The sequence below is a fragment of the Amphibalanus amphitrite genome, unplaced genomic scaffold, assembly GCF_019059575.1.
Source record: "Amphibalanus amphitrite isolate SeventyFive unplaced genomic scaffold, NRLGWU_Aamphi_draft 000308F_arrow, whole genome shotgun sequence".
NCBI lineage: Eukaryota > Metazoa > Arthropoda > Thecostraca > Balanomorpha > Balanidae > Amphibalanus > Amphibalanus amphitrite.
In genome coordinates this window covers 211,314-223,934 of record NW_024881803.1, presented here as the reverse complement: position 1 = coordinate 223,934, position 12,621 = coordinate 211,314, and the positions used below count along the sequence as shown (strand labels likewise).

Sequence of the window (12,621 nt, the reverse complement as noted above, 5' to 3'; positions counted from 1 at the left end):
CCTCCGCCCCAAAAAACTTTGAATGCCTCTAGGGGCCAAAGTATAATATGTGGCGAAAAACAGACCTCACCATTGGAATCAGCGTCCAAAACTGTACACATGGACCAGTTTTTATGAAAATCTAAGGGGGTCCCCCTTCCCCAAAAAAAACTTTGAATGCCTCTAGGGGCCAAAGTATAATATGTGGCGAAAAACAGACTTCACCGTTGGAATCAGCGTCCAAAACTGTACACATAGACCAGTTTTTATGAAAATCTAAGGGGGTCCCCCTTCGCCCGAAAAAAAAACTTTGAATGCCTCTAGGGGCCAAAGTATAATATGTGGCGAAAAACAGACTCCACCATTGGAATCAGCGTCCAAAACTGTACCCATGGACAAGTTTTTATGAAAATCTAAGGGGGTCCGAATGTGATTCTGAAAGTGAATCTGAATGCCCTAGGGGCCAAAGTATAATATGTGGCGAAAAACAGACTTCACCATGGGAATCAGCGTCCAAAACTGTTTACATGGACCAGTTTTTATGAAAATCTAAGGGGGTCCCCCTTCCCCCCAAAAAAACTTTGAATGCCTCTAGGGGCCAAAGTATAATATGTGGCGAAAAACAGACTTCACCATGGGAATCAGCGTCCAAAACTGTACACATGGACCAGTTTTTATGAAAATCTAAGGGGGTCACCCTTCCAAAAAAAAAACTTTGAATGCCTCTAGGGGCCAAAGTATAATATGTGGCGAAAAAAAGACTTCACCGTTGGAATCAGCGTCCAAAACTGTACACATGGACCAGTTTTTATGAAAATCTAAGGGGGTCCCCCTTCGCCCCCCAAAAAAAACTTTGAATGTCTCTAGGGGTCAAAGTATAATATGTGGCGAAAAACAGACTTCACCATTGGTATCAGCGTCCAAAACTGTACACATGGACCAGTTTTTATGAAAATCTAAGGGGGTCTCCCTTCCCCCAAAAAACTTTGAATGCCTCTAGGGGCCAAAGTATAATATGTGGCGAAAAACAGACTTCACCGTTGGAATCAGCGTCCAAAACTGTACACATGGACCAGTTTTTATGAAAATCTAAGGGGGTCCCCCCTTCGCCCCCCAAAAAAAAACTTTGAATGCCTCTAGGGGCCAAAGTATAATATGTGGCGAAAAACAGACTTCACCATTGGAATCAGCGTCCAAAACTGTACCCATGGACATGGGCGCCCCCCCCACGGGGGGGGGGGACGGGGGGGACGCGTCCCCCCCACTCTCAGAATGGAAGGGGGACGTCCCCCCCAAACTCATTACGGAGCGAGCGAAGCGAGCGTAGTCTTTCGTAGGTTAACGGAAATTTCTGAGAATGCCGTGGTCACGCTTTTGCTAGGCTTATATCTCAGCAACCACTTGACCGATTTACATGCAGTAATTTTTGTAGGGTAGCACTAAATTCATTCCTTCTAACGAGCATCGGACTATTCCCGATGCATGTGAGTGACCCCATATGCACGTGCCACGTGAAAAACGAAGAGGTGTCAGTTTTGTAACAATTTCAATATCTCGGCAATTACTGGGCCGATTGCGCTGAAAGTTGGCATGTAGGTAGCTATACCCACTAGGCAATGCATATCCATGTGCCATCAGTTGGGGTGCTGCTGCACGTGCGCACATGCAGGGGTCGATTCCAGATCTCGAGAACGGCTGAACCGATTGTGCTGAAATCTGATACATGGTTAGGGACCGGTTAGTAGGGTGCAGTGCACAAGTTAGTTGGAGGTATCCCCTCGCAATTCCTCTCGCTCGCTGCGTTGGTCGCCCCAAAAGGCGTTTTACTGGTGGTTGTTATCCTACTCGAAATTTGATTAGGCCCTTCGGTCCAATATGACCATTTCAGAGCCGCAAGTATGAAAGAGTTAGTGGGAGACATTGGTCGGGGCAGCCACCCCAGTGAGCCACTTGGGATGAACCCGACCAATTGAACAGGCAGCCCAGCCCACTGGCACTCACTGCACCCGGCAAAGGACTATAGCTCCAGTGGGGCCATTCCCGCATGGGATAGAGTTGCCCGTCCAGCCGGAGCAGGGGGTTGCGGCGTGGAGGAGAAGGATTTGACTGTCATGAGGATGGAAGAGATGGAACGGCCGGTGCCGAATCTGAGAGTGTCCAGGAGGTTTAGATACTCAGTATATGGGGTGTGGGCCCACATGCATGGGTCAGTATATGGGGTGTGGGCCCACATGCATGGGTCTGACCCCTGCCACCTCGGCCAACAAAATATCCAGCTCTTATCCGACCTGTCATCGCGGAACTGCCGATTTTTGATATCGTGATCAACGTGTCGTAGGGGAGATCCGTGTAAGACGCCCAGGGTCGGTAAGAGGCCCCATCGCTTTTTTTACCAAACCAATAATGTTATTTATTTTTTAATGTTCTTGTAAAGCAGAAGCCCTCTTGAAACAACAACTCACGAAACCTGAGGTATCAGGTGCGTCGCAGCGACTTTTGGTAAGCCTGTTTCTGTTTTTGCCCCTTTACTTGCTAGATATATGCATCTTTATCACCCTTATATATCTGAAAAAACAATGGCTATCAAATGCAATCTTTTCTCATCGAAATTGTCACATGTTAGCTTCAGAATAGACCATGTTCTGGTGCGCTGCAAATGTCTCATAAACCATAAATATTGTGGACGTTAAAACACTGTATTTTTTTAAGAGGCCCTCCCTTCGAGGATGATAAAACGCCACCCGATAAAAAAAACGCCCCCGATGCTAAAACGCCTGCACCTGCGGCAGGCGTGGCATTCTTTTTTCAAGGAGTTTGTTTTTGTTTCTTTTTTCTGTTTCTTTTCTTAGAGGTTATAGGTACAATTTTCGTTGGTCATCAGCGTTTGGTTGTGCTAGTTTTCGCATTGTTCGAGCGCTTTGGAAGTGTTATTGGTTTCGATAACACCGTATTTGCTTAGCTTTTCGAAATAAAAGGCCTTGCAGCTGTGTTCGCAAAGCGTCTTTTACAAGTCGACTTGACTTTTAAAACGCCCGAGGGGGGGGGGACGTCTTACCATACCCATAGTGTAAGAGGCCCTTTTGCAACTTTTTCCAAAATGTTAAAGTTTACGGTTTGCGTACCCCCTAGATTCATTTTGAATGCAAATATGTATGGGAAAATGATGCATGCTCACAGCGCATGCACACGTTAGCGCTTAAATATTATCAGTTGTCTAAAAATAGTAACTGAGCTTAAGGGGGGGCCTCCTGCACCACTCTCCCCTATAACACGACTGGCCGAACACGGGCCTAATATATTTCGTCTAACCAGCCAAGAACATGACTTTACACCAATCCGACCTCGAAGTCAAAATCCGAACATTTTCGAAGACTTCAACTCCGGCTCTGGCCCAAAATGGCCAAAACAGTCAACTCCGACTGATTCCGGCTCCGACCCCACACTTCTGCAGTCACGCTACACTAAATTTCCAGCTTCTAAGAAATAAGCTATACGGTTGACAGGACCACGAAACTTTGAGGCGACTTGACTACTTGACTTGGTTTTACTGACCTAAGGTTTTCTGGTATCAAGCTTGTTACACGGGTTGCAAAATTCGTATTTTGGAGCAGTTTTGCCTAATGTTTTTTTTGCCAATTTTCGCGGCGCTTCGCGCCGATTCGTGCACAAACCAAAACGAGAGATTTGTGACTATACAACGCCCCCTCCCCCACGCGGGTATGCAATATGCATTACCTATGCAATATGCATTATCGATCATATTAGTGGCATACATCAGCAATTATACCGTGATAGAACACGAGGCTTTGCCGTGTCAAACCGAATCGGACATCAGATGTGTATATAGGTAGGTACTCGGTGGGAATGCGGTCTATACCTAGCCATTACTTTAAGGAAATACCTAACCTAAGCTACTTTCCTCAAACCAGTTGTTTTGCCATAGTTTTATGAGTTAAAATGGTCAGGAAATAATGAATATTTGCAAAAGGATTTTACATTTATTTTTAGGTACATTACTATTTTCCATCTTTCGTAGAGGCTACTTACCTATATTGCAGCGGAAGCTGATTACGCGTTGACCAAGCATAGTACGTAGTTCAAACCAGCTGAGCTGATTGGCTAGCATTTTTCCGTAAGGGAATGGATTCCTCGGTAAGAGAATGACAAAGTGTAATCTATGGGAATGACTTCAGTCTTCAAAACTAAAATCGATACCGATATATTTGGCTAGGGTGATCGTTGGGCCATAAAAGCTCCTGATTTGTTCTCGTCTCAGCTCAAGCTACAAAACTTCAGTTCAAAACCCTATGTTAAAAGTGGCATATTTGCTTTAAACGTTGAATGCATCCGACCGAAAAAGCCACGGTAAGAATGTCTACTTTTGGGTTTTCAGTCGGTCAGTCCGTCCCCCCCAGTCAAAAATCCGTGGCGGCGCCCCTGCCCATGGACCAGTTTTTTATGAAAATCTAAGGGGGTCCGAATGTGATTCTGAAAGTGAATCTGAATGCCCTAGGGGCCAAAGTATAATATGTGGCGAAAAACAGACTTCACCATGGGAATCAGCGTCCAAAACTGTACACATGGACCAGTTTTTATGAAAATCTAAGGGGGTCCCCCTTCCCCAAAAAAAACTTTGAATGCCTCTAGGGGCCAAAGTATAATATGTGGCGAAAAACAGACTTCACCGTTGGAATCAGCGTCCAAAACTGTACACATGGACCAGTTTTTATGAAAATCTAAGGGGGTCCCCCTTCGCCCCAAAAAAAACTTGGAATGTCTCTAGGGGCCAAAGTATAATATGTGGCGAAAAACAGACTTCAGCATTGGAATCAGCGTCCAAAACTGTACCCATGGACCAGTTTTTATGAAAATCTAAGGGGATCCCCCTTCGCCCCAAAAAACTTTGAATGCCTCTAGGGGCCAAAGTATAATATGTGGCGAAAAACAGACTTCACCGTTGGAATCAGCGTCCAAAACTGTACACATGGACCAGTTTTTATGAAAATCTAAGGGGGTCCCCCTTCGCCCCAAAAAAACTTTGAATGCCTCTAGGGGCCAAAGTATAATATGTGGCGAAAAACAGACTTCACCATTGGAATCAGCGTCCAAAACTGTACCTATGGACCAGTTTTTATGAAAATCTACGGGGGTCCGAATGTGATTCTGAAAGTGAATCTGAATCTGAGGCTGTCTTGACAGACGTCGCCGATGTTTCGGAGCTCCGCCACCAGGGCGGCCGCTTGGTCACCGGCGCTAGTGTTGGGGAATAGGGAGTGTCCTATCCAGGTATACTTCATCCATGGCCATTTTTAGTTTATCTGGTGGTTTTCTTACTCTTGTACGTCGTTTTGTTGGATGTTTTGAATATTGACTTATATCATATTTAAGAAGCATGTTGACTGAAAACAATCCGAAGTATCCAGGAGGCTGACAGAGGTCCTGACTCCTGAGCAATATCAATATCAAGTTGTACAAGACACAAGTTATGAAATTTTGGTTGATAAACGCAAGGTGATCGGGCTCATATATCAGCAAGAAAAAGTAAAATTAATAGAGCTTATTGGCCAAAAACAAGCTATAATATTGCAGACCTTGGAGCAATGCCTACTGAAGAGCACGCTGAGCAGGATCATGCCAGAAAATGTTAACTGATGAGTGCATTTGATGTATTGGTATGGATATTGAATGATAACTTACAACAGCAAGATAAATTAGTGCTAACTTTCAAGTTAAAAATCTAGAATGAATGGACTTGGGCAGCTTAGATGCTTCATGCTATGCAGATTGTAATGTGCATCAGGTACTCAGTGTCTGGCAAATGAAACATGCGATCATCATTCCATTGCTACTGGAGGAGAAAGCTTGGATCACTAAATCCATTTTATGTTGATTTTGATGTTAATCATCACTGTATTTCTTGAAAAAAGGATTGTAGTAGAATTGTCAATGTGACAATCCATGCAACGAGTAATCATATAATGTGTTCATAGTCATTCATGATAGTGATTATTGGTCAAATATACAATGACAAAGCTCTCAGTCTCAGCGTTTCTTCCTGCGGATGGCCAGCAGTGACTCAGAGCTTAAAAGTATTAGTTTTCTTCACAGGGCTGGGATAAAAAGTACTGAGGGTAATCTTCCACCAAGGAACTCTACTTTGACATGGTATGAGATGTAGGCACAAGTAGGTAGGTGCTTAGTTCCTATAGTCAGTAGTTGTGTATGTTTAGTCGGGCTAGCTTAGATCAGATTGTTAGTTTTTTAATTTGCCAAGTGTCCATAAAAATGTGACCTGAGCAATGAGCATACTCCTTGACTAACCTGACAGCTGACCTAACCTCAATCATCACACATATTTGCAGCCTACTCAAGACCTGCATAGCAGTAGCACCCAGTTATAGGTAGGTACTCACCCTAACTCAATCTTACCTGCTAACCTTCAACTTGCCAAAAGTTAGCTCACATTGCCAAACTGCATCCAGGGAAACAGTCAACTGAGGAACTGGCTCATTGGGTGGCTGGTGTGAGTCTGTGCATTTACAGTGTTTCTTCTCTGAAGCTGCTCTGCACTGCTGTATGTCATGTTAGATGCTCAGAAAATGTGGGAAATGATTACTATGCTACTTTAGTGCTTTGTTAATGCTCGAGACATGAACAAGTACAGATCCTGCAGGGTACAGCTTTGAGTTAGGTGCTAGGTGAGTATGTTAAGTGAATGTGCTGTTCCCTGTTTGACCATAGTAAGTATACAAACAAGCACAGGGTCACAGTTATATTCAATCTCCACATAAACATACAACAAAAACGGCCATATGGCCTAACTCCGAACACACCACAGATAACTTAAGCCTTTGCAGGCACAAAAATGTTTTGATTAACAGGACAGGTATACAATATATCCTCTGTCCTTGGGGGATCTTGCTGCCAAGTTGAGGTACGATGACTTAACTTCAGGATTGATCAACCTTTTCTTGCCACTGCTTATATACGAGAAAGACCAAATGCTTGTTTGTTTTGATTTACAGGACATGTATACAATATATCCTCTGTCCTTGGGGGATCTTGCTGCCAAGTTGAGGTACGATGACTGAACTTCAGGATTGATCAACCTTTTCTTAGCCACTGCTTATATAGGTTGAGGTACGCGAAAGACCAAATGCTTGTGTAAACAGCGTTGAAAATTTAATGATCCACCTTCAATTCTGACATGAAGGCACAAATGAAATAGTTCCCTCTCCTTTTGGAATACACAAAGCAAAATATTTAATAAATTTTAGTGGATGGACAAGAGCAATTAGCATAGCTTCCCCTCAAGTTAACTTCTGGCACTGATGAATTACACACTGACGCTTATTCGCTTCATATTTTGTAACAAACGCGCTAAAACTGCAATATAACAGCACTATATACTTCTTGACAAAATGCAATAGAAGGAAAAATTTAGCCCTGATGGCATTCATTCTTGGTGGAAACGTAATTACAAAATATTTTGTAGTAACTTTTAAATTCCGGCCGAAAACAGTCCACGGTTTAAAAAAGAATCATTCCAATGACGGTCCATTTTTGCGGTCCTGAAATCGCCACTATTTCCGGCCTCTCCATGACGTGACGTGACGTTTATTTGGGTAATGCCTTTGCAGCGGCCCCCACAAACACAACAGTTTTACATGACACGACCATCACGAACACGAACACATACTACAACGTAGGTATCAAGTACCTATATGACATTTTCAGTGATGTTTTTCTCGGTTTGTTTTGTTTCATGTTATTTCCCTTTAGTTGGCTTTAATTGAAATATTGTTTTCATAATCTTTTTCTTTTCATTCTTTGTCATCATTTTCATGGTTTTAAATTTTCATAGTTGCACTGATTTGCTGACACTTCACTGCCTCATCCTTTTTCTTCTTGCTTCCCACATCTTGTAAACACTATGTTTATTTTTCTCCATTTGCTTTTCATCATTACTAAATAAAAGGTTTGCCAATATTTCGGTGCTGTCTTCCACATGTGGTCGTTGCAACGGCTCAATTGCAGATCTCACATCATTGAGCGCTTCGCATCTTAAGAAAAAATGTTCCAAATCTTCTGATTCTCGTCTGCAGAGATCGCATAGGCTGTTTGATTGGTTGATTGATTGGAATTGTCTGCTTTTTATTTGTAATGTGTTCGATCTTGCCCTGTACAGGCATACAGACGCTGGTGTGTTATCATATACTTTTTCTTCCCTTATCTCAGTTTTACACTTTCGATATAATGAAATGCTTGCCTTTTGTTCTTTCTCGTCTTCCCACTTCTTTTTATCATATTTTTTCAGTTTATCCTTCAGTTCTTGTTTCGTCATTCCTTCAAGTCTTGCTATATTCAAGTCTGCTTCTTGTAGATATTTCGTTGTTATCTTTTCCCATCTTGTCACTTTTTCTTCAAGTTGCAGTCTGATGATTTCTTTCAGTAAGTTGTTTTTCTGTTTTTCAGTTAAGTTGTTTCCAACGCAACTCGTTGTCCAGACGTAAATATGCAATATGATTATTTTCATGATTCTTTAGAATCAACGATTCGATAGATAATAAAAATCCAACATTTATGTTGTTTGTTTTTTTTTCTGTGATTTCATAAACGATAAAAACATGGCGGTCAAAAGGCACAAATTTGATTTCTTTATTTCAAAGCTCGGCAAGTTTTACCAAAGTCCTTTACTCGAGAGTAAATTTGTCCAACTATCCAGCATGACGTAATGATACCGTACATATGAAAACAGCAATTGTTTTTCTTTCCTTGGAAAGTTAAAAGCAAATGAAAGCAATTGTTTTTCTTTCCGCTAAAATGCAGCAAGTATCTACAAGCAAGTAATCTTGTCTACAAGTACTGAGTACATACCTGTATGACCGTGAATGCAGCCACGCAGGAGTTCTATCAAGAGTGCTATAGCCTAAAGCCTGCAACTGTCACACTCGGGTAGGTGTCTAACTGAATTCTAAGATGATTCAAAGACCACACCAAGACTTGATGACTTACGCATATTGCATGATACATCCTTTCCCTACTGACGGGCCTTATTGCATTGCTTTGCTCTTTGGCCGCACATAGGTAACAAGGCCGTATAGAGACATATATTAAACGCTCTCGAGATAAAGCGAATCACAGCGCATTCATTGACAAGGCCCATGAAACCGATCCACCAGCAAGGGACCAAAATGCTCCACGTTTCTCGACTTTTCAGTTAGCGTAGTTCTGGTACGAGTTTGAACGGCAGCGGACACCTGACCAGATGATATTTGGGATCCTCGGCCATTTCCTGCTGGTCGCCCTCCGGCCAACAGAAGGAGAACTTCTGCAGGAAGGCAGTGAGGAAGAGAAATAGCTCGGCTCGCGCCAGGCTCTCTCCGAGACACTGGCGGCGACCCACTGAGAACGCCATCACGTTCTTGTCCGGCTGAAACTGGCCCTGCGCGTCGATGAACCTCTCGGGCCGGAACTGGACCGGCTCGGCGAAGTAGCGCGCGCTGCGGTGGACGGCCTGCACGTTTCCGATGACCTGCACACCGGCGGGGAGGCAGTAACCGCCCACAGTGACCGGCGCAGTGGTCTGGTGAGGTACCAGCACGGGCAGCAGGTCGCCGAGTCGCTGCGTCTCCAGGATGACGGCCTCGGTGAAGGGCAGCCGCTGCCGGTCGGCCAGTGTCGGCGGCCGCTGGCGGCCCACCTCCGCGTCCAGCTCGGCCTGCAGCCGGCGCTGCACGTCCGGCCGCTGGCACAGGAAGCCCAGCGCCCAGCGCAGCGTGGTGGCTGTGGTGTCGCTGCCGGCAAAGAAAAGGTGCAGCACCGACATCAGCATATGCCAGTCGGTCATCAGCTCGGGCCGGCGGCGCTGCTCCATCAGCATGGCGTCCATGTAGTCGCGCGGCGCGTCTCCGTCCTCTGGCAGCGTGTCCCGGTGGCGCCGGAGCACCGGCGTGAACGTCTCCTCCAGGAGCGCGCCGAACTCGGCCGCGATGTGCTTCTTGTCGACCAGCAGCGGCTCCAGCAGCGGCGCCAGCCACGGCACCGTGTCCAGCAGCACCAGCCGCGCCGATGCGCCGATTATGGCGCCCTGGCGGCGCAGCACGCCGCTCATTCTGTCGTCAGTGATGTCCACCTCCTCGGAGGCCACCAGCCGCCAGATGATGTTGATGATGGCCGAGTTGAGCGGCGTGTCCAGACTGAGCGGTGCGCCGCAGCTGGGCTCGAGCACTCGCTCCATGAAGGCGCTCACCTGACGCTGTATGTACGGCTCCAGACTGGTCTTGCCCATTCCCAGCGAGCCGAGGTGGTGCAGCGTGAAGCGGCGGGTCTCGCGCCACAGCTCGCCACTGGAGCAGATCAGACCGGAGCGGTCCACGATGAACGTGTTGATGGCCGTGTCGGGCCGGGCGCTGATCTCGGCGCGTGAGAACGCCTCGCGGATCAGCAGCGGGTCGCTCAGCACCACCTGCTGCAGGGCTCCCAGCCGCACGTGGTAGATGGGACCGTAGCGGGCAGCCCAGGCGGCGTAGCTGCGCTCCGGGCGCGCCGGGTCGAGCGACAGCAGGTTACCGATCCACGGCACCAGCGGGGGACCTGCGGCACCGAGACCAAGGGATCAAACTGGCATCACCTCGTCCTGTCACAGCCCGAGCCCAAGGGCTCAAAACCGGTGCAAGCGCTAAAGAACCCCTCTTAGCTATTCAGCGACGCATCCGGTCGAGACCAATTATGCGTCAAAGATACGGACCAAATTGCACCTAAAGCTGGGTCATGCTACTGACGGTTCTTTTAGGACTCCTAAAGTGTTTTTTCGTGAGAAGCTAAAAGCTGCAAGTCGATAAATGAAAACGTTTAACTTGCATATCAGATTGCATTTCATATGTAGGTACGTTGTGGAACTCCAGATAAAATGCCTACATTTTCTTCTAAGATTTTATAACTTACTCACCGGGAGGGCACCAGGATGGTCGCCTTGTTGAGGTCCAGGCCCAGACGGCCAAAGCCAGAGCGGCTGCCAGCATCAGAACGAGGAACATCACAGCAGCAGCCTTTGCCAGGAGCTCTTCGCGTTCTCAATGTCTCCAGTACCGCTATCTGTCGGCTGAGCGGCGCTCAGTCACTAGTCTACTCGAAACCAATTCGGGAGTCCTTACCACGACACGTCAACACGATACCCTCGGCCTCAGCGACTCAGCAATATCAGCATGCCGGCTACAGAGTATCGAAGCTTATGAATTGTCAGAGCTACACTAGCACTGACGGCACAATGTCAGCACTTAGCAGTCCCGCAATATCAGCACTGATCACACACCCGCAGCACTCAGCACTCAGCAGTGTTCGCCATATCAGTGCTCGAGAATAGCCACCCGTATATCCGAAACTGACCTTGACGAGTCAGTGCTCCTTGGCACCGCACGGGTTATACGAAGCGAGTGAGACGACCGCTCCCGGCCGTCACACTCCCTACTGCGTCGAAGGCCTCGCGTACACTGCGGCTCCAACAATGTTGTGTCTCGTGCCTGACCGCCTTGGTTTATGTAGGCCAGGGGTACTCAAACCCAGTGGCGTCTGGACATTCACACTTCAGTGCAGTAGCGTTTAGCGGCGATCTGGACTTCGGAACTCTGGTGGACTTTATCGGGATATGGCGTGCAAAGCGCCCATTGATTTTTTAATCCTCGCCGTACCTATCGGTTTGTACGTACATGCGCCCCTGCCGAAGGATGGGCTTGGGGATCGGGGGGAGAATATGGACCCCCTTGCCGTTTTGCCTCAGTTGAGCTAGAGCCTCGCGGAAAAACGAACGTCTGGTCTGATGTCAGGTTAAGTGTTCCATGGGAATGGATCGGTTTGGTGAATAACTTCGTCAGAGAAAGTAGCAGATCCACGACTTTGGCTCCATCGCATTTTCCATGATCTGGCGGATCGAATGTAGGTACTTTTTACTTCGAGATGGTCGACGTAGGGTGTTGACCTCAAATCAAGGTCAGGTCACGGTCTCTCAGGTCACCAGGCGGTCATAGGACATATCGCATATAGTTCGACTTGGCAGGTCTTCATGAACACTGATCAAGTCATAAGGTCCGAAATCAGTTCGCTTTATATTTAATTCCTTATGTAGAATATTCGCGTGCCCTTTTTTCCTGTATATCTACATTCAGGTACATGTGTGTTTGAGATAGTTTTATAGACAACTTCCGGCGCCAAAATAACAGTCTATATTTCTCCCACATCACCGTATACCGAATGGTGAGGTCATGTTATCGACCTGATTTCGAGTGGCCCTTAGGAAAAATCTGAAGAATGATCTAACCTTGAAATGTTGCATCTCGCCGACTCCGTCTAAACGGCACACACTGCAAACTTCAAAAGACTCGCCCCGCCCGGTCTCGCGTCCACTCGGCGCTACCGGCCGGCCAGACGACCTGAGGCGCCGCAGGGCCCTGAGGCAGGTTAGCGTGCTGGGTCACGAACGGAGCCAACGTATGAAATAGATCAAATAACTCAAGAACTCGGCATTTACGTTTGGTGTGGACTGTGGATATCGTGAGACGGGCTCCTATGGTATATAACGGTGGTAGTCCCACATCATTTTTTTGTGCTGCTTAGTGCCCCCTACGACTTACGAGCGGAAACCAG

The 12,621-nt window shown here is 46.6% G+C and overlaps 1 protein-coding gene across 3 annotated transcripts; it reads right to left on the bottom strand.

The window, feature by feature from the left end:
• Window positions 1-7,580: 7,580 nt before the first annotated feature.
• LOC122388092 (cytochrome P450 2J4-like) lies at window positions 7,581-12,419 on the bottom strand. Of its 3 annotated transcripts, none has more exons than XM_043378877.1 (3): window positions 12,296-12,419; window positions 10,931-11,083; window positions 7,581-10,575 (listed from the first exon to the last, which is right to left on the bottom strand). In XM_043378877.1, exons 2-3 carry the CDS (start codon window positions 11,016-11,018, stop codon window positions 9,200-9,202), a joined length of 1,464 nt encoding a protein of 487 aa, XP_043234812.1. In that variant the 5' UTR covers window positions 11,019-11,083; window positions 12,296-12,419; the 3' UTR covers window positions 7,581-9,199. The 3 variants fall into 3 exon arrangements, with proteins under 3 accessions (XP_043234812.1, XP_043234809.1, XP_043234811.1); XM_043378874.1 differs by lacking the exon at window positions 12,296-12,419 and adding an exon at window positions 11,368-11,593; XM_043378876.1 differs by lacking the exon at window positions 12,296-12,419 and having other exon boundaries at window positions 10,931-11,593.
• Window positions 12,420-12,621: the final 202 nt, after the last annotated feature.